Source organism: Aotus nancymaae, unplaced genomic scaffold, assembly GCF_030222135.1.
Source record: "Aotus nancymaae isolate 86718 unplaced genomic scaffold, 86718_ANA_hifiasm-v0.15.2.pri h1tg000089l, whole genome shotgun sequence".
NCBI classification, from domain to species: Eukaryota; Metazoa; Chordata; class Mammalia; order Primates; family Aotidae; genus Aotus; species Aotus nancymaae.
Window position 1 is genome coordinate 7,037,793 of NW_026988504.1, and position 20,135 is coordinate 7,057,927.

The window sequence follows — 20,135 nt, forward strand, 5'->3', positions numbered from 1 at the left end:
ATTTTTGTATTTTTAGTAGAGACGGGGTTTTACCATGTTGGCCAGGATGGTCTCGATCTCTTGACCTCATGATTCACCCGCCTCGGCATCCCAAAGTGCTGGGATTACAGGCATGCGCCACCGCGCCCAGCCAATTTTTAATTTTTTTTTTTTTTTTATAGAGACAGGGTCTTGTTATATTGCCCTGACTTGTCTTGAAGTGTGGGTTCAAGCGATCCTCCCACCTTGGCCTCCCAAAGTGCTAAAATCACAGGTGTGAGCCACTGTGCCTGGCCAATATCCATATTCTTGATATTAAAGTTAGAAGCCAATGAAGGAAGATTGATTGGTTTGGTGTTGAAGCAGTTCCTCCTCTTCTCTCTCCTCACAGGCTTACACAGCTTACCTCTCAGGAATGCTGCGTTTCGAACATCAAGAATGGAAAGCTGCCATTGAGGCTTTTAACAAATGCAAGTAAGTCCTATAGTCCAAAGGCTGTGACCAGTTTTAATTATAGATAGTCAAATTTAAGCTGCAGATCAGGTAGTGGATTATTTCTGTGAAAGTGAGGGTGACTTTTCTTTCCTATAGAAATGTTGATGATTCTCTTTCATCTTTAGAGCATGCCAGTTATGGTAGTTGTTAGAAGAGCTTCAAAGGGCCATAATTTGTTTTTAGTCACTGTGTTCCCCATGAGTTTTTCTTTTATACAGCTGATGTAAAACCTGACTTTTCTTTTCTCTCAGAACTATCTATGAGAAGCTAGCCAGTGCTTTCACAGAGGAGCAGGCTGTGCTGTATAACCAACGTGTGGAAGAGATTTCACCTAACATCCGCTATTGTGCATATAATATTGGTGAGCAGGGATCAAGGCATTATAATCAACTTGAGCATTGACAGGTGGCCTAGTGGGAGTTCATTTCAGAGATCCTAAAGAGTCGACATAACTTTCTTCTTCTTCCTTTGCCTCCATCTTTGGCCTAAGTTTTCGTTGATGGCAAAAGCAGAACTGTTGAAGCCAACTCAGCTCAAAATTATAGAAGATAGTTCTGCTTCTGTGTCTGTCCTGCTGTGCTGTGTACCCCTGAAGAGCAGTCTTGAATCTCCTGAGTCTCTGGCTGAGTTCATTTTTTAGTTTTTTTTTTGTTTGTTTTTTTTTTTTTTTGAGACGGAGTTTCACTTTTGTTGTCCAGGCTGGAGTGTAATGGCATGATCTTGGCTCCCAGGTTCAAGTGATTCTCCTGCCTCAGCCTCCTGAGTAGCTGGGCTTACAGACATATGCCACCATGTCTAGCTAATTTTTTTTTTTTTTGTATTTTTAGTAGAGACGGGATTTCACCATGTTGGTCAGGCTAGTCTCAAACTCCCGACCTCAGGTGATCTACCCGCCCTGACCTCCCAAAGTGTTGGGATTACAGGCATGAGCCACCACGCCTGGCCATTTTTTACTTTTTAAGAGCAGTTTTAGGTTCACAGCAAAACAGAAAGATACAGAGACCCATATAAACCCACCTCCCACATCCACAGCCTCTCCCATGATCATCTTCCCCCACCAGAGGGGTGCGTTTGTTACAATTAGTGACCCTTCATTGGCACATCATAATCTCCCAAAGTTTACATCAGGGTTTACGCTTGATACTGTACAGTCTATGGGTTTGGACAAATGTTTCATGACACGTATTTACCATTATAGTAACATACAAAGTATTTTCATTGCCCCAATCAATTTCATTCTTTGTAAAAGACTTGTCTTCAGAGAACAGATCGTACTGCAGATTCATTGAAGTAGCATGTGGAGGGAGAAGAGCTGTTTAAGTCTGAGTTGAATCTAGTGAATCTCAAGAAAACAGACCAGACCCTTGAAGATTTTCCTATCTTTCTCTCTCAGGGGACCAGTCAGCCATCAATGAACTCATGCAGATGAGATTGAGGTCTGGGGGCACTGAGGGTCTCTTGGCTGAAAAATTGGAGGTAATCTAGTATGTACATTTTTGTGAAAAGTCGTGGGTTGGACAAAGACCAAAAGAAGGAGTAATTTATAATACCCTAGGGATATTTGATATTAATATATGTATATTTGTATCTGTATTACAAAATATCTACATTTGCTAAAAATTTTAACAAAAACATTTTTTCAATTAACACTTTATTCAACATTTTTTTTTTGAGACAGTCTTACTCTGTCACCCAGGCTGGAGTGCAGTGGCATAATCTCAATCTCAGCTCACTGCACCCTCCACCTCCTGAGTTCAAGTGCTTCTCATGCCTCAGCCCCTGCCAAGTAGCTGGGACTACAGGCGTGTGCCACCACGTCCAGCTAATTTTTTTATATTTTTAGTAGGGACAGGGTTTCACCATGTTGCCTATTTATTCTGTTTATTTAAATCAAATAGAAATTGGTGGCTGGTGGGGTGGTTCACATCTGTAATCCTGGCACTGTGGGAGGCTGAGGTGAAAGTTTCACTTGAGGCCGGGCGCGGTGGCTCAAGCCTGTAATCCCAGCACTTTGGGAGGCCGAGGCGGGTGGATCACGAGGTCAAGAGATCGAGACCATCCTGGTCAACATGGTGAAACCCCGTCTCTACTAATACAAAAAAAAATTAGCTGGGCACGGTGGCGCGTGCCTGTAATCCCAGCTACTCAGGAGGCTGAGGCAGGAGAATTGCCTGAACCCAGGAGGCGGAGATTGCGGTGAGCCGAGATCGCGCCATTGCGCTCCAGCCTGGGTATCAAGAGCGAAACTCCGTCTAAAAAAAAAAAAAAAAAAAAAAAAAAAAAAAAAAAAAAAAGAAAGTTTCACTTGAGCCCAGGCGTTCAAGACCAGCCTGGACAACATAGTGAGACCCCACCTCTACCAAAAAAAAAAAAAGTTCTAATTAGCCAGGCATGGTGATACACACCTGTAGTCCTAGCTACTTGGGAGGCTGAGGCAAGAGGATCACTTGAGCCCAGGAGTTCAAGGTTGCAGTAAGCTGTCTTTGGGCTTACTGCACTCCAGCCTGGGCAACAGAGCAAGTCTCTGTCTATTAAAAAAATTAAAGAGACTGGGTGCAGTGGCTCACTCTTGGAATCCTGGCACTTTGAGAGGCCTAGGCAGGTGGATCACTTGAGGCCAGGAGTTCAAGACCAGCCTGGCCAACGTGGCAAAACCCTATCTCTACTAAAAATACAAAAATAAGTCAGGCATGGTGGCATGTGCCTGTAGTTCCAGCTACTCAGGAGGCTGAGGCACAAGAATTGCTTGAACCTGGGAGGCGGAGGTTGCAGTGAGCCTAGATTGCGCCACTGCACTCCAGGCTGGGTGACAGAGTACAACTCTGTCTCAGAAAAATGAAAGAAAGCAATTGGTATATACCGTTTATGGAGTATAATATGTTGATTCTAGAAAGAGGCAAATGATAGATTCCACTTATTTTCACCTCCATCACTCATATCCACAGTTAAAGCTTTAACTTTTTCAAACTACTTTTCAGGCTTTGATCACTCAGACTCGAGCCAAACAGGCAGCTACCATGAGTGAAGTGGAGTGGAGAGGGAGAACAGTTCCAGTGAAGATCGACAAAGTGCGGATTTTCTTATTGGGATTGGCCGATAATGAAGCAGCTATTGTCCAGGTGAGGTGGAAGAACTTACTGTACTGTCTTCTGTATGTGTCTGAAGGTTGTTCTTGTGTGTTTAAGATGTAGTGGCTCATTGGTATTCAGTTCTCATAAGCATTTAATGCTGTTTGGGATTCTGTAAGTCTGGAGGTGTAACTTATTGAATAAAATTATTTTGAAAACTGAGTTTATAGAGGAATTCTTAATGTTTAGAGGCCAAAGAAATTGACAGCAACAGTCATTAACATAAAAATAGGAGGTATAAGTGGCTGGCTTAAAGTAAGGGGTCACATTTGGCCCAGCAGGTGGTGCAGCAGCTTAACTATTATGTCTCTGAAGTCTCTCTGACATGTTGTCATAGCCTCCTAGCCCTAAAGGGTTCACCTCTTAGTCCTGGGCCTTTGCAGGAGAGCCTGGTTCAACCAGAATGTCTTGTTTTGTGTGTGGTGTACATGCAATATTCATGCAGAGCTGTATCACTTGATACTAGCTACTGACATAATTACCTGTTTGTGGGCATGAACAACCAAATGCATTCTAAACATAAGACATCCTGGTGATCTTGCTATGTATGAGGTGGACAGTGATGGGGGCACTTTTTAGAGCTTTTCCACATGTAGTTAAAGGACATCTTAAAAAAAAACAGGCTGCTGACAGTTGACTCCCTCATCAGGGAACAGTGGCGTTTCCTAGGGCTTCACAGTAATCTTTTACACCCTGAATAATTTGTGTATGCATTGAAGGGGGCAGCGTTTTGTGAATGTGTTGACGAGTTGGCTTAGGCATCTAAACTTTTCAGCGACTTGCTCCAAAATGGCTACTCTGGGTTGGAGGCAGCTTTTAACAACTGAAGACTTTATGTGTGTCCTTGTATGTTTCATATTGCCTCTCTCATATCCTCATATCCCTTTTATTTGCTTGAAGGACAGACGACTAGAACAGTACCAGCAAGTTCATTTGTCCTTCAGCTGAAAGGCTGAGGAACTTTTCTGAGAGCGTTCTGTTGGCACTGTTGTATGGTGCTACCTCCTCAGGACAAGGGCTCTGGTAGCAACCATTTATATTATGTGATTGGGTTAATGCTTTGGTTTAAAGTGGTAAATGCTGGGAGAAAGAAATCACCTCATCCTCAGTTCAGTGCCCAGCAGCAGAGACAGTGGGGCAGGAATTCTGACTGGAAGAGCAGTTGAGGGAGAGAGATCCACAGGGGCAAGTTAAATGAGGGCTCTTTCAGAGTGGGGCTACAGACATGTACCAAATAAAAAACAAGAAAAGCTAACATTTGTTAAGTGATTTTGAAAAGTCACTGCTGGCACGGTGGCTCATGCGTGTAATCCTAGCGCTTTGAGAGATGGAGGCAAGAGGATCACTTGAGCTAAGTAGTTGAGACCAGCCGGGGCAACATGGTGAAACCCCATCTCTTTGAAAAAATTTAGCCAGGCGTGGTGGCGTGCACCTGTAGTCCCAGCTACTCGGAGGCTGAGGCAAGAGGATCACTTGAGCCTGGGAGCTTGAGGCTGCAGCCTGGATAGCAGCGTGCAACTCTGTCTCCAAAAAAAACAAAGTTAATAACGCTTAAAGTTTAGAAAATACATTGATGTTTTAAGAAGATCAATTTGGAAAGGGTGGGAAGGGGGCGAGAGATAAGAGACTACACATTGGGTACAGTGTCCACTGCTTGGGTGACAGGTGTACCAAAGTCTCAGAAATCACCACAGAAGAACTTATCCATGTAACTAAAAACCACCTGTTCCCCTGAAAACTATTGAAATTAAATTTAATTATCTAAAGATCAACTTACAGTCTCACTTCCCATGTGCCTTCATTGATATGATGTCATTCTGAAAGGAAAGCACTGTTTTCTTTTATTTATTTATTTTTTTACATTCATGAGAGTTCTTATGTGGTTTTTTCCCTTGTTGGAATTATACTAAGATATAGTTTTGTATCCTGGTTTTTTTTATTTGTTTTCTTTGGTTTTTTAAATTGAGACAGAGTCTCACTCTGTCACCAGGCTGGAGTGCAGTGGCCTGATCTCAGCTCACTGCAGCCTCCGCCTCCCAGGTTAAAGCAATTCTCTGCCTCAGCCTCCTGAGTAGCTGGGATTACAGGTGTGCACCACACACCCGGCTAATTTTTTATTTTTTTATTTTTAGTAGAGATGGGGTTTCACCATCTTGGCCAGGCTGGTCTTGAACTTCTGACCTTGTGATCCACCCACCTCAGCCTCCCAAAGTGCTGGGATTACAGGCATGAGCCACCTCGTCTGGCCTGTGTCCTGTTTTTATTAACATGTTGTAAGAATTTTTCATGTTATTTTATAGTTAAAAAAAAAATGCTTGTTATTCGCCTGGACAGAGACTCCACAGAGATGAGGATGGAAGGTAATGGTCCTCCTTACCCAGATGCACTGCTTAATACTGGTGTCTTATTAACCCTCTGGGGTGGGTGATGCTCTCATTTTCCAAATGGGGAAGCTGGTCTCAAGGACACTAATTTACCCACTGTCATATATTTGATAAGCAATGCTTTGCTTTAAAACCACACCCTTTTGACTCCAAAGTTCATGTTTCTGGAACTTTTCCACATATCGTCTTAGATTCATCAGGAAAGCTAATAATAGAATTGCTTTATTTGACTTTGGTGAATAGCTAAATGCAGTTTTACTTAACAGAGTATACAAGCAGAGTCCCGGGCCCCTAATAAAGACTGAACAAGCAGGACCAGTTGCAGTGGCTCATGCCTGTAATCCCAACACTTTGGGAGGCTGAGTCAGGAGGATCCCTGGAGCCTAGGAGTTCAAGGTTACAGTGAGCTATGATTTTGCCACTGTACCCAACCTGGGTGACAGAGCAAGAGCTTGTCTCTTTAAAAAAGAAAACAAGGGCTGGGTGCGGTGGCTCACGCACGTAATCCCAGCACTTTGGGAGGCCAAAGCGGGTGGATCACAAGGTCAGGAGTTCAAGACCAGCATGGCCAAGATAGTGAAACCCTCTCTCTACTAAAAATACAAAAATTAGCTGGGCATGGTGGTGGGTGCCTGTAATCCCAGCTACTCAGGAGACTGAGGCAGAGAATTGTTTGAACCCAGGAGGCAGAGGTTGCAGTGAGCCAGGTCACACCCATTGTACTCTAGCCTGGGTGACAGAGCAAGACTCTGTCTCAAAAAAAAGAAAAGAGAAAACAGCATCTTAACTGAAACACATAGTTTTCAGCAGTTGGATCATCTCTGTTTCAGTACATTAGTTGGGCTCCCCAGGTGGGAGGAGTAGGAGGAGGGATGTCCTGTAATCCCAGCTACTCGGGAGGATCGCTTGTCCTGGGAGGCGGAGGTTGCAGTGAGCTGAGATTGCGCCATTGTACTCCAGCCTGAGCAACACAGTAAAACTCTTGTCTCCAAAAATTAAAAAAAAAAAAAAATTACCTTTCTCTTGCTTTTTATACATGATGAGAGAATGAAGACTTCTGTGGGGATGGGTTTTTTTTATTCATGACATAATTCAATTTGGACTAAATTGGACCAAGAGAAGAAAACGTTTTAGAACTGCAGGTGAAGCCATTGCTTTCAAAATTGAAGGTCTTGCTGGACGCTGTGGCTCACGCCTGTAATCCTAGCACTTTGGGAGCCCTAGGCAGGCGGATCATGAGGTCAGGAGTTCGAGACCAGACTGGCCAAACATGGAGAAACTCCTTCTCTACTAAGAATACAAAAAAAAAAAAAATTAGCCAGGCATGGTGGGAGGCATCTGTAATCCCAGCTACTCGGGAGGCTGAGGCAGGAGAATCGCTTGAATCCTGGAGGCAGAGGTTGCAGTGAGCTGAGTTTGTGCCATTACACTCCAGCCTGGGCAACAAGAACAAGACTCTGTCTCAGAAATAAAATGTAAACATACAGGCACTTCTGCACACAGGTTCAGCGCTCTTCACTCCATGCCCATTTTATGCAGATACACGGAAGATTGGTCCAGGGTTCTATGATGAAGATAAGTCAGAATCAGTAACCAAGGTTTTGTGCCCCAGCTGCTGCAGGCTTTCTCTGCTGAATGAAGTGGTTATTCATTCAGATTGTGTTGTTAAGAAACCTGACTGTGCCAGTAAAAATCGTGATATGCAGGCATAGTAGGAATATTGTCGGGGCTTTTTTTTTTTTTTTTTTTTTGAAATGGAGTCTCGCTCTATCACCCAGGCTGGAGTACAGTGGCATGATCTCAGCTCACTGCAGCCTCCACCTCCCAGATTCAAGCAATTCTCCTGTCTCGGCCTCCTGAGTAGCTGGGACTACAGGCACCTGCCACCATGCCCACCTAATTTTTATATTTTTAGTAGAGATGGGGTTTCACCATATTGGTCAGGCTGGTCTCAAACTCAGGTCATCCACCTGCCTCAGCCTCCCAAAGTGCTGGGATTATAGGCATGAGCCACCACACCCAGCCTGTAGGGACTTTTATTTTATTTTATTTTTATTTATTTATGTTTTTGAGATGGATTCTCACTGTCAGCCAGGCTGGAGTGCAATGGCATGATCTCGGCTCACTGCAACCTCCAGGTTCAAGTGATTCTCCTGCCTCAGCCTCCCAAGTAGCTGGGATTACAGGCGCATGCGACCACACCCAGCCAATTTTTTTTTGTATTTTTAGTAGAGACGGGGTTTCACCATCTTGGCCAAGCTAGTCTCGAACTCCTGACCTCGTGATCTACCCACCTCCGCCTCCCAAAGTGCTGGAATTACAGGCGTGAGACACTGAGCCCAGCTTTGTAGGGGCTTTTAATTGCTCTTCCACAAGAGACAGTGGAGTGTTTGTACATGAGTTTAAAAGATTGGGAGGAACCATATGAGGACAGTTTGAGATCTTGTGATTTGGAAAGAAAAAAGCTGAAGGAGGAAGAAACCTGTTAACATAATGAATTACACTGATGAATTTTCACTGTTAACCCAGTCTTGCATATCTGAGTTAAGCCCATTTAGTTATGATATAGTATACTTTTTATATATTGCTGGGTTTTATTTGTCAACATGTTAACAATTTGTGCACTTATTTATTTTCATGGGGAATAATAGCCTATAATTTTCTTTCTTTCTTTCTTTCTTTCTTTTTTTTTTTTTTTTTTGAGGCAGGTTCTTCCTCCTTCACCCAGGCTGTAGTGCAGTGGTGTGATCAAGGCTCACTGCAGCCTCTGCCTCCTGGGCTCAAGCAATCCTCCCAGCTCAGTATCCCAAGTAACTGGAACTACAGGCACATGCCACCATGCCTAGCTAACTTTTGTATTTGTTGTAGAGATAGGGTTTCACCATGTTACCTAGGCTGGTCTTAAACACCTAGGCTCAAGTGATCTATGTACCTCCGCCTCCCAGTGTGCCGGAATTAGGTGTGAGCCCCCGAGCCAGCCCATGTCATGTGATTTTCAGAGTCTGATATCTGGATTTACAGACCTTATTAGATAGGTTTGGAACTGTTTCTCCTTTCTGTTTTCTGAAATAGTTTATGTAATAATAGTATTTTTCTCCCTTCAATGTTTGTTACAAATCATCAGTGAAACCCTTGGGCCTAGAATTTTCTTTATGGGAAAGCTGTTAAAATTTATTTTTGCTTATTTTATACAAATTCAATTTTTTAAAGAGATAAAGGGCTGTGCACTTTTAAATTTCATTTTGTGTTGGTTTGGATAAGTTTTCTTTGGTAAGGAATTTATGTTGTGTAAGTTGTTAAATTTATTGGCACAAAGTTTATAAGATATTCCTTTATTAATGTTTGTAGCATCAGAGTGTTTTCTACTATTAAAGTGTTGTTAATCTGCTGGTTACAGTTTATGCAGTTATTCCTTGGTTGTTGTTCGGTTTTGGGGGTTTTTTGAGTCACGGTCTTGCTGTGTTGCCCAGGCTGGTCTCAAACTCCGTCCAAGTAGCTGGGGTTATCAGTGCATTCCACCATCCCAGTTTATCTCTGCTTTTTAAGTATCTTACATAGGCCTTAGGGTCACCTCTTACATAGCTTTTAAGTAATGTGGTAGGTGTAAAAGATGTGGGTCAAACAAAATGTACTGACCCCAGGGCCTCTTGGTAGGTTTTAACTTTAAAAACCACTAAATACCTAATGTCCTGTATCATCATATACATCTCAAGTCAAACCAGTAAGTAAAGTAATTTAATGATGGTGTCAAGTGATGCCTAGTTAAATCCCAGGTGTCAGGTGTAGCACTGTCAGTGATTAAATAGCTATGGAACCATGGGATATAAATGGGAAACATGCCCTTTGGCCGATTGAGGATGGTCCCAGGAAGAACCAGTTTCCCTTTGGTGCCACTGTTAGATTATTTGGCTGGATATAACATGGGCCTTTCCCACCTGGCCAGTTCTAATTATTTGTTCTTTTTTTTTCATATTCAGATTGGAGGAATACAGTTCTCATTATTTTGTTGTTCTCTGTTCTGGAAACAGAACTATGACTTAGAGATAGAGGGTAGTTGATTTTGGTGTCTTTCTTTTTTAAAAAATTATTTTTATCTTATTTTTTATAGAATTGGAATTTTCTTTTCTTCTTCTTCTTTTTTTTTTAAAGACAGAGTGTCGCTCTTGTTGCCCAGGCTGGAGTGCAATGGTGCGATCTAGGCTCACTGCAGCCTCTGCCTCCCAGGTTCAAGCGATTCTTCTGCCTCAGCCTCCAGAATAGCTGGGACTACAGGCGCATTTCACCACACCAAACTAATTTTTAAATTTTTTGTAGAGACGGGATCTTGCCTTGTTGCCCAGGCTTGTCTCAAACTCCTGGATCAAGCAGTCCTCCTGCCTCAGCCTCCAAAGTGCTGGAACTACAGTTGTGAGCCATAGCGCCTGGCCTAATTTTTTGTAGAGAGGGGGATCTCACTGTGTTGCCCAGGCTGGTCCCAAACAATCCTCCTTCCTCAGCCTCCAAAATGCTAGAACTATAGGCATGAACCTCTGCACCTGGCCTAGTGTTTTATTTTTTGTAGAGATGAGGGTTCTTACTGTGTTGCCCAGGCTGGTCTAAAACTCCTGGCCGCAGGTAATGCTCCTGCCTTGACCTCCCAAAGTGCTGGGATTGCTATTTTGTTTTCTTTAATGCTTGATCACTCCTGACTTGTCACTAGTGGCATTGAGAGATTATTTTTAGATAGCTCTTTCTGCAAGGAGGACAGATTTTAAATATCTGCAGGCTTGGTGATTCTTATTCTCAAGTTATAGTTAATGTTTTAATGTTTGAGTGGAAGAAAGACTATCTTTTTCTTTAAAAAAAAAAATATATACACACACACACACACACACACATATATATATATATATTTTTTTTTTTTTTTTTTTTTTTTTTTTTCTCAAGTGAGTTTTGTTTCCTTCTTTACCAGATTTCCATGTGTTTTTTCCTAGACCTCAGTGGGCTGGGTAAGGTTTGATTCCTGTCCCCATAGTAGGGGTGTGGTGGGGAATGCGGTCAGACTTGCCTTGTGTGTCTCTTAGTCATACCACCACCTTCCAGCATTCCATAGACAAGTGAAAACAATCTGAGAATGTGGTTTTTAATAGCAGGAGGTCTGTACATCAGGCTACACCGCAGCTCAGTTTCCTCTGCACCGGTCAGCTTTGAAACTGAGCCTGATGAGAAAACCTGAACTGCAGAAAAGCCTCCTGAAGGTTTTGAGTTTTGTAAAAACTGACCTAGGATTGATTGATTCATTTGGACTAATCAGTAACATATTACTTCTGGGCTTAAGATTTCTCCCTGTCATAGGCACACCTGGGAAAAGGTCTGGTCAGACCACAAATTTTTGTGCAGGGAGCTTGCCACTTGTGTTTAGGAGCACGTCCCGGTTGATCCACTGGCTGGCGGAGAAGGTCGGCATACAGGTGGCCAGGAATCCTGCCTCTGTGTGTTGAGAGGAGTTTCTTATTCCTTTTAGGAATTGTCTCACCCTCAAATACAAATTTATAGAATAAAAATGTAAATAGCAAAATATATTGAGGGCTTCCTGTTTGCAGACATTTTGTCCTGCCCAGGGAGAATGATGAGAGCTTCTTCTTCAGAGATTAGTGGTCTGAGTCATTGCAGCGTGGGTGTCATAAGAAAAACACAAGTGGCTTAAGTCCTCCCCTTCAAATAGACTTTTTCCTTCATTGCTTTTTAAGATGTTTGTAAAATGCCCAGTGGGAACTTAGAGTTTTGTGGAAGCAGTGGGGATGTTTGCTGGTTTCAGCACCTTGATGCAGAGGCTTAGTCGAAGGGAGCAGAGGTAATACGTGGCCGTCAAGAGGTTTGGCATTTTATCTTCTTGTAAGTTTTAAACTTGAACTGTACCCTACCTACAGGAAAAGAGGCAAATCCTGTGTAGCTGGTAAGACGAAGTTTGTTCATTTCTTGAACACCCATTGTCCCAGCCACTGAACCCCACCTATCTGAGAAGGGTGTTGGTGGCATGTTTGTTGGATTGCATGGAATTAAAACAGGCACTGTAGCTCATCCTTTCTGCTGAGAGTGTGGCTCTGGTATAGTGTGTTTCTTTTTTCTTTCCTTTTTTTTTTTTTTTTTTTTCCCAAGACAGGGTCTCACTCTGTTACCCAGGCTGGAATGCAGTGGCAGAGTGATCTCGGCTCACGCAGCCTTCATCTCCTGGGCTCAGGTGGTCCTCCCACCTTAACCTCCTGAATAGCTGGGACCACAGGCATGCACTACCACACCTGGCTAATATTTTTGCATTTTTTGTAGAGATGGGGTTTTGGCATGTTGCCCAGGCTGGTCTTGAACTCCTGGACTCAAGCAATCTGCCTACCTCTGCCTCCCAAAGTGCTGGGATCACAGGTGTGACCCACTGCTTCTGACTCCATGTGTGTTTCTGAAGCTGTGCTGAGTCCATCACGTCTTTTTTTTTTTTTACTTTAAGTTCTGGGATGCATGTGCAGAACATGCAGGTTTGTTACATAGGTATATGTGTGCCATGGTGGTTTGCTGCGCCTATCAACCTGTCATCTAGGTTTTCAGCTCCACATGCATTAGGTATTTGTCCTAAAGCTCTCCCTCCCATTGCTCCCCACTTCCCACCATTCACATGTCTTACTCAAGTTTTTAGTACTCCAGATTCATGTAGCTTCTTCCAATTGCTGAGTATTATACAGCAGCACTATTCCACAGATTTGTACTTTGAAAAATTAGGCCAGTAAGGTTGATGAAGTGATTCTAAAGAATCTTGCCAACCTGGGATTGGCCAACGATATTTTATGAAGTATGTGCCCCAGTGCTGCACTGTCCAGTGCAGTAGTCACTCAACACATGTGGTTATTGAAATTTAAATTAATAAAACTTCCTGCTGGGCACGGTGGCTCATGCCTGTAATCCCAGCACTTTGGGAGGCCAAGGCAGGCAGATGATCTGAGGTTGGGAGTTAGAGACCAGCCTGGCCAACATGGTGAAATAGCCAAGCATGGGGGCGGGTGCCTATAGTCCCAGCTACTCGGGAGGCTGAGGCAGGAGAATTGCATGAACCTGGGAGGCAGTGGTTGCAGTGAGCCAAGATTGTGCCACTACACTCCAGCCTGGGCAACAGAGTGAGACTCTGTCTCAAAAAAATAAATTAATAAAAGATAAATTAATAAAACTTCTGAGTGCTTAGTGTGTGTATTGGACAGTGCACATAGAGGATATTTCCCATGGCAGAGAGTCTGTTGGACAGCGCTGCTCTGGTGTTTCTGGGAGTCAGTGGTGGCCCTGTTTGCTTTACTACGTTTATTGGATGACTCTGCCCCAGTTCGTTCCCAAGTTAGTGAACAACAGGAAAGTCAAGTAACTTGTAAGTGGAAAAGTATGTTTGATTTATATTGGGTACGTTACAAGGAAGATTTTTTTTCACACTGGAGACTAGGAAAAGAGAAGAAAAAGATTCTTAAGAACTTTTAAGAAAAGCTTTCTTAAGAGAAGAAAAAATATTTTTCTTTAAGCGCCCCCCCACCACCCATCTCTTAAAGGAGTGGGCAGTACTGAATTTTCCTTTGCGTTTTCTTAGAGGTCAGTTGAATATTAAGACTTTTTTTTCAGATTGAGTGCTTATTTCTATGGGAAGTCAAATATCATAATGGAATGTTGATGTTTTAATTTCATAGTGGGTCTGCCAGTCACACAGGTTCATCTCCTTTCTGTCTTTTGTCCATTTCTATCTGCTCAGTCTGATTCTTTAGGATGAGAATGTGGCTTGGCAGGTATTCAGTTAGTGAATCACTTTTTCACTTACCCCAACTGTGTAGCAGATGGATGACGCCCAGTACTTGTGCAAAGACTGTCGTCTCATGCATGTGAACCTTGTCTGTCCTAAAAGTTGTTCTCAGAGTAGTCATGTGGAATATCTGAGTGCAGCATGTCTGTGGTGAAGTTAGTATGATATTTAGGAGAACCATCTTTTTGGTGGGTATTGATTAGTCTTTTTTTTTTTTTTGAGACAGTCTCCCTCTGTTGCCCAGGTTGGAGTGCAGTGGCGCGATCTTGGCTCACTGCAACCTCCACCTCCTGAATTCAAACAATTCTCCTGCCTCAGCCTCCCAAATAGCTGGGACTACAGGCACATGCCACCATGCCTGGCTAATTTTTTGTATTTTTAGTAAAGACAGGGTTTCACCATGTTAGCCAGGATGGTGATTAGTCATTTTTATTACTTGCTTGGACCTAAAAGAAATCATCTTTGATTGGGTTACATTTGTAATGGGTAATTTTGTTGGCCTACAGTAGAACTTGACAGTTTGTTCTGGAAGGACAAGATAAAGAAACTTCTGGTGTGCTGTGCTTCAGTGTGAGTGCCCCGAGTTCAGTCTGTAAGGCCCCTCAAGGAGTGCCAGGTCCTGGGCAGAGGGCAAAGTGCTGGAGGGAAGTAGCAGGAAGTTCTGTGCTAGGAAGAGACATAAAGCCTTGCTAAGTTTCAGATCAGTTATGCAGTTTTTTCAGCATGTTTACTTTAAAAATGTAACTCCCCTTTCCATATGAATAATGAGTAACGCTATAAGAAAACATATGGTCGGCCGGGCGCGGTGGCTCACGCCTGTAATCCCAGCACTTTGGGAGGCCAAGGCGGGTGGATCACGAGGTCAAGAGATCGAGACCATCCTGGTCAACATGGTGAAACCCCGTCTCTACTAAAAATACAAAAATTAGCTGGGCATAGTGGGGCACGCCTGTAGTCCCAGCTACTCGGGAGGCTGAGGCAGGAGAATTGCTTGAACCCAGGAGGCGGAGGTTGCGGTGAGCCGAGATCGCGCCATTGCACTCCAGCCTGGGTATCGAGTGAAACTCCGTCTCAAAAAAAAAAAGAAAAGAAAACATACGGTAGAGAATAGTAACAATTAAAATGGTCTCTGGTGTGGAGTGAGTGTGTGGTCAGACTCCAAGCGTGATTTTGCTTTCCTCACATTAGATGACTGTGGTTTGCTCAAAGGAAAGTTTCTTACTTTGATCTGCCCTTGTTTAGGCTGAAAGCGAAGAAACCAAGGAGCGCCTGTTTGAATCCATGCTCAGCGAGTGTCGGGACGCCATCCAGGTGGTTCGGGAGGAGCTCAAGCCAGATCAGGTAGGACCCTGAGCCGGAGCCCTGGTGCTTGCTCTGGGTGGGGTCCAGCTCAGCCTGTGACCCCTTCTCAGGTGGACCCCAGTGCTCTGAGTGCACTGCTTCTTGGCCACTGGGTTTTGTTGTTGTTTTTTAAGGTGTGGTAGTCAGGACAAAAAAGGGCCTCTGGGCTCCATCACATTCAGAAATTAATTTTTCTCTCCCCTGTTCTTCCTAATGGTTTCCTATGTGGACTGTTAAGCCTGTCATCTCAAATTTGTCTCCAGGTGGACCTCTCAGTGCCTCCTTTTTCTAAAAATACTATCCCTGTGATTCCTTCAGGCATCTAGGCTGAAAATCTCAGATCTGTTTGTCTCTTTTCTCCCTGTCACCAAGCCCACTTTCTTCTCCCTTTGCGGTGCCTTGTGCCTGTTGTTGATTTGCCTGTTTCTATTTCGCTTTTCTTCTTGCGCCTAGGCAACTATGAAGGTCTCCTGACTGCTGCTTCTGTCTTGGTCTCGGCTCCTTCCTCCAGGCCTTTCTTTTGCAAAGTACAAATGGAATCTTCCTAAATGTAGTTTCCCTGTCTAATTATAAAAAGCCCAGTAATTAACTGGGCATGGTGGCTCACGCCTGTAATCCCAGCACTTTGGGAGGCCGAGGCGGGCAGATCATGAGGTCGAGAGATCAAGACCATCCTGGCCAACATGGTGAAACCCCATCTCTAAAAAAAAAAAAAAGCCCAGTGATTTCCTCTAGGTATTGAGTGGTAGCCTCCAAACTTTTATGATGATAAGCCCCATGAGCAGCATTCAGCCTGCACCACTGATGTGTTTATTTATGAATTATATATCTTATTATTTGACTAATTTATCATACATAAAATGCATTAAAATAAGGGCTTTTTTGAATGAAATAAATAGAAATGGAAATTCTAATTTTCTTTTCATACCCAGAATCCCTGGGTTTTATGTGCCCTACTTAGAGACTGCTGGTCTCTGAGTTCAGACTTCAGCTGGTGTACAAGCCTTCCTCAGTCTCTTCCCAGCCTTGTACATTGCTCCATCTTCTGAGTCCTCTGCCTCAAGCTGTTCCACTTACCGTCATCTCAGTAATGCCTTTCCCCCCAGTGCATTACACTGTTCTCATTCCCCTCCTTTCTCACACTTGGATAATCTTTCCTGCCCTTCTTCACCTGTCCAAACCTCACCTGTTTTTCAAGGTCCAGCTCATAGCTTACCATCTCTGAAAGGCATGCCTGCACCATCCTAGCCCACTGCCTGCACCATCCTAGCCCACAGAGACCTCTGCAGTTTCTAAATATTGGATACTTGCAGCTGTAAGGTTTTTTTTTGTTTTTGGAGATGAAGTTTCAATCTTGTTCTCCAGGCTGGAGTGTAATGGTGCAATCTCGACTCACCACAACCTCTGCCTCCCAGGTTTAAGTGATTCTTCTACCTCAGCCTTCCGAGTAGCTGGGATTACAGGCATGTGCTCGGCTAATTTTGTATTTTTAGTAGAGATGGGGTTTCTCCATGTTGGTCAGACTGGTCTCAAACTCCTGACCTCATGATCTGCCCACCTCGGCCTCCCAAAGTGCTGGGATTACAGGTGTGAGCCACCACGCCCAGCCAGCTGTAAGTTTTGATAGTTAATTAAGTATTGGCTCTTCATAAAAATTTATTTTTATTGTGGTAAAAAATGTAATACGCAAAACATACCACCTTAACCATTTTTAAGTGTACGGTTCAGTAGTAATTAAATACTTTTATCATGCACAACCGTCACCACCAGTCCATCTCCAGAACTCTCTTCATTTTGTAAAACTGAAACTCCATACCCATTAAACAACAGTAACTTTGAGTGTTGCTTTGCAACTATTTTTTTCAGCATCTGCCACAGAGCTTTGAGTATGAACTTTTTTTTTTCAATCACTGCTTTCTCTAAGGAGTCTCCTGCTTCCTTGCCCCTTTAGGCTGCCTTTATGTGTTGTTCTTCCCTTCATCGACTTAACAGAGGTACCTACAGGGTTCCAGCCCCGTCACTGTCACTCACCTTGAATGCATGGCAGTTGGGAGATATGTCACAGAATGTAAGGAGTTTGGTGCTGCAAGGCACTTTGATTTCCTATTGCTGCGATCATATTACCACAGACTTAATGGTTTAAGATGATACAAATGCATTATCTTATACTTCCAGAGGTCAGAATCTCATGAGTTCACAGAGCTGTGTTCCTTTAGAAGCCCTGGGGGAATCTTTTTCCAGTATTCCCAAGAATGCATCTCCTGGCTCCTAGCGGCTGCCCGTAGTTCTTGGCTTGTGGCCCTCGGCTTGTGTTTCAAAGCCATCAGCTCCTCTCCCCTCTGCTTCCATTCCTACATCTTCTCCATCACTTCTCCATGTGCCTCCCTCTTCTCAGGACTCTGGGATTACCTTAGGCCCACTCAGATAATTCAGAGATCCTGAACTTAATCACACCTGCAGAGTCTCTCTCTCTTACCGTATATTGTAACATCTTCACAGATTCCAGAGGCTAGGACGCAAACAGCTCTGGGGATACATTATTAAGCCAGCCACAAAAGGCAGGCTCTGCCAGCACAGGGGTGGAACTGGGATCTATGGCCTCCACCTTCACTCAGAGCCATGGACTGTGGAGTGTGATTTCAGTGCTTTGGGATGAGGCACTGGGAGGAGTGGACAGGAAGTCTCATCTGTCCTTTACCCTCAGTTCTCTTATTTGAGGTCAGTTTTTAGATGCCAGTGACAACTTGAGTGCCACTGTCATTCTAGATTATGTCAAGTAGTAGAGCTTTGATATTTGAGGACTCCTGTCTTATTTGAGGAGTCTGTGTCTATGTTGAGGGCACCTCAGAGACCCCACCATTGCGTGAGATGGTCAGAGCAACAGAGAGCATCAGTTGCTTTACTTTCTACCTTTTTCACTTTCTGCAGAAACAGAGAGATTACATCCTTGATGGAGAGTCAGGGAAGGTGTCTAATCTTCAGTACTTGCACAGGTAAGAGTTATTTTAATTTTTCTACTTTTTAATATTGTTAAAAGATCATTTGAACAAAAGATTATACATTATGTTTATAATTTCTTTCTTTCTTTCTTTCTTTTTTTTGAGATAGAGTCTCACTCTTGCCCAGGCTGGAGTACAGTGGTATGATCTTGGCTCACTGGAGCCTCAGTGTCCCGGCTCAGTCAATCCTCTCACCTCAGCCTCCTCCAAGTAGCTGGGACTATAGGCATGCACCACTACACCCAGCTAAATTTTTTTTTTTTTTTTTTGTAGTGATAGGGTTTTGCCATGTTGCCCAGGCTGGTCTTGAACTCCTGGACTTGAGCAATCTGCTCATCTCAGCCTCCCAAAGTTCTGGGATTACAGGCATAAACCATTGCACCTGGTCTACATTTAAAATTTCTTTTCTTTTTTTTTTTTTTGAGACTGAGTCTCTGTGTTTTGAATGTGTTAAAATTGTCCATTTCACACTGAAGTTTAATTTCAACTCAAGTTTAACTCCATCTGGAGTTTATTTTTGTGGAAGATAAGGATCTGCTTCTCTTTTTTCCATGAAGATAATAGGTTGTTCTGGAGTGATTTATTGATCACTGCATCCTTTCCCTGTGGACCTGCAGCGCAGCTCTGCCAGGCATGGGTCCCACTTTCTCCATGTGTGCTCTTTCTCTGGACTCTTCTGCTCCATTGATTTATTTGTCTGTACTTGGACCATCACAGTGCATTATATAACTTTGTGTCAATCTCGACACCTGATAGAGCAAGTTCTCCTCTCCAGGTTTGTCCTCGGGGGTGTCTTGACAATTCTTGTCCCTTTCCTCCTTCATGTACATGTTAAAGTCACCTCGTCCCAGCACTTTAGGCAGCCAAGGCAGGTGGATCACTTGAGTTCAGGTATTCAAGACCAGCCTGGGGGAAACCCATCTTTGCAAAAAAAACTTTTTTTAATTAGCCAGACATGGTGATGCATGCCCATAAGTCCCAGCTACTTGGGAGGCTTAGGCAGGAGAATTGCTTGAGCCCACAAGATCTAGGCTGTGAGCCATGATCGTGCTACTGCACTCCAGCCTGAACAACAGAGTGAGACCCTGTCTCAGAAATGAATAAAGTAGAATCACCTTATCAAGTTTCATTTTTTAAAAAGATGAGTCATTTTGTTTTACAGAAGAGAAGAAGAGTGACTTTTTTTGAAATGTAGAGGGAGAAGTAAGATTGTTAGGAAAACTCCACTTCCCATCAGATTCTCTTTTCCATTTGACCTTGAAATTTTGATTTCTTAGTGACTGCTTGTAATTTATATGGTGAACCTGACAATATCCTTAGCCATTCCCCTACCCCTCTCCATATTCCTATAAAAGCAAAACCACAAAAACTCCCTTCTTTACCCTTAAGCTTTACCTTAGGAGTTTTATGCGAATGTCAAATTCACATAAAATGTTCCGCCAGAGGACTCAGCAAGAAGGGCCCTTAGATGATGTCTGTTTCAACAACCCGATGAGAAAGGTGAGGTTCTAGGAGGTTAAGTGATATGTTTGTAGTTAACAGCCACAAAGAATCAGGAGTTAATCTACCTTCCTCACCTTGAAAAGACCCTTTGAAACATTCAACAAGGCTTAGGAAACTTTTGAAATTTTGAAGCCCCCTTGCCCATGGATTCATTCTCCCACCGTAAGATATAGCTGGTATCATACTGTGGATTTCAGTTAAGGGCAGAGGCCAGCTTTGGGGTAAACTGATGAATCAGGCTGCTTTTTTTTTTAACACAGGATCTTGCTCTGTTGCCCAGGCTGTAGTGTGGTAGTGCAATCACAGCTCACTGCAGCCTCAACCTTTTGGGGTCAAGCAGTCCTCCCACCTCAGCCTCCCAAGTGGCTGGGACTATGTGTGCCACCATGCACTAATTTTTTGTATTTTTTGTAGAGACAGGTTTTTGGCATGTTCAGGCTGATCTTGAACTCCTGGACTCAAGCAGTCCACCTGCCTTGGCCTCCCAAAGTGCTGGGATTTC

At 43.5% G+C, this 20,135-nt stretch overlaps 1 protein-coding gene across 1 annotated transcript in view; it reads left to right on the top strand.

Annotated features, from left to right (window-relative positions):
* Positions 1–20,135, top strand: part of SRP68 (signal recognition particle 68) — a 41,544-nt gene that overhangs the window by 13,124 nt on the left and 8,285 nt on the right. The window contains exons 5-10 of the mRNA XM_064369568.1: positions 371–453; positions 726–835; positions 1,868–1,950; positions 3,453–3,593; positions 15,033–15,131; positions 18,060–18,124. Coding sequence (XP_064225638.1) covers positions 371–453; positions 726–835; positions 1,868–1,950; positions 3,453–3,593; positions 15,033–15,131; positions 18,060–18,124 — 581 coding nt within the window. The remainder of the gene's footprint in view (positions 1–370; positions 454–725; positions 836–1,867; positions 1,951–3,452; positions 3,594–15,032; positions 15,132–18,059; positions 18,125–20,135) is intronic.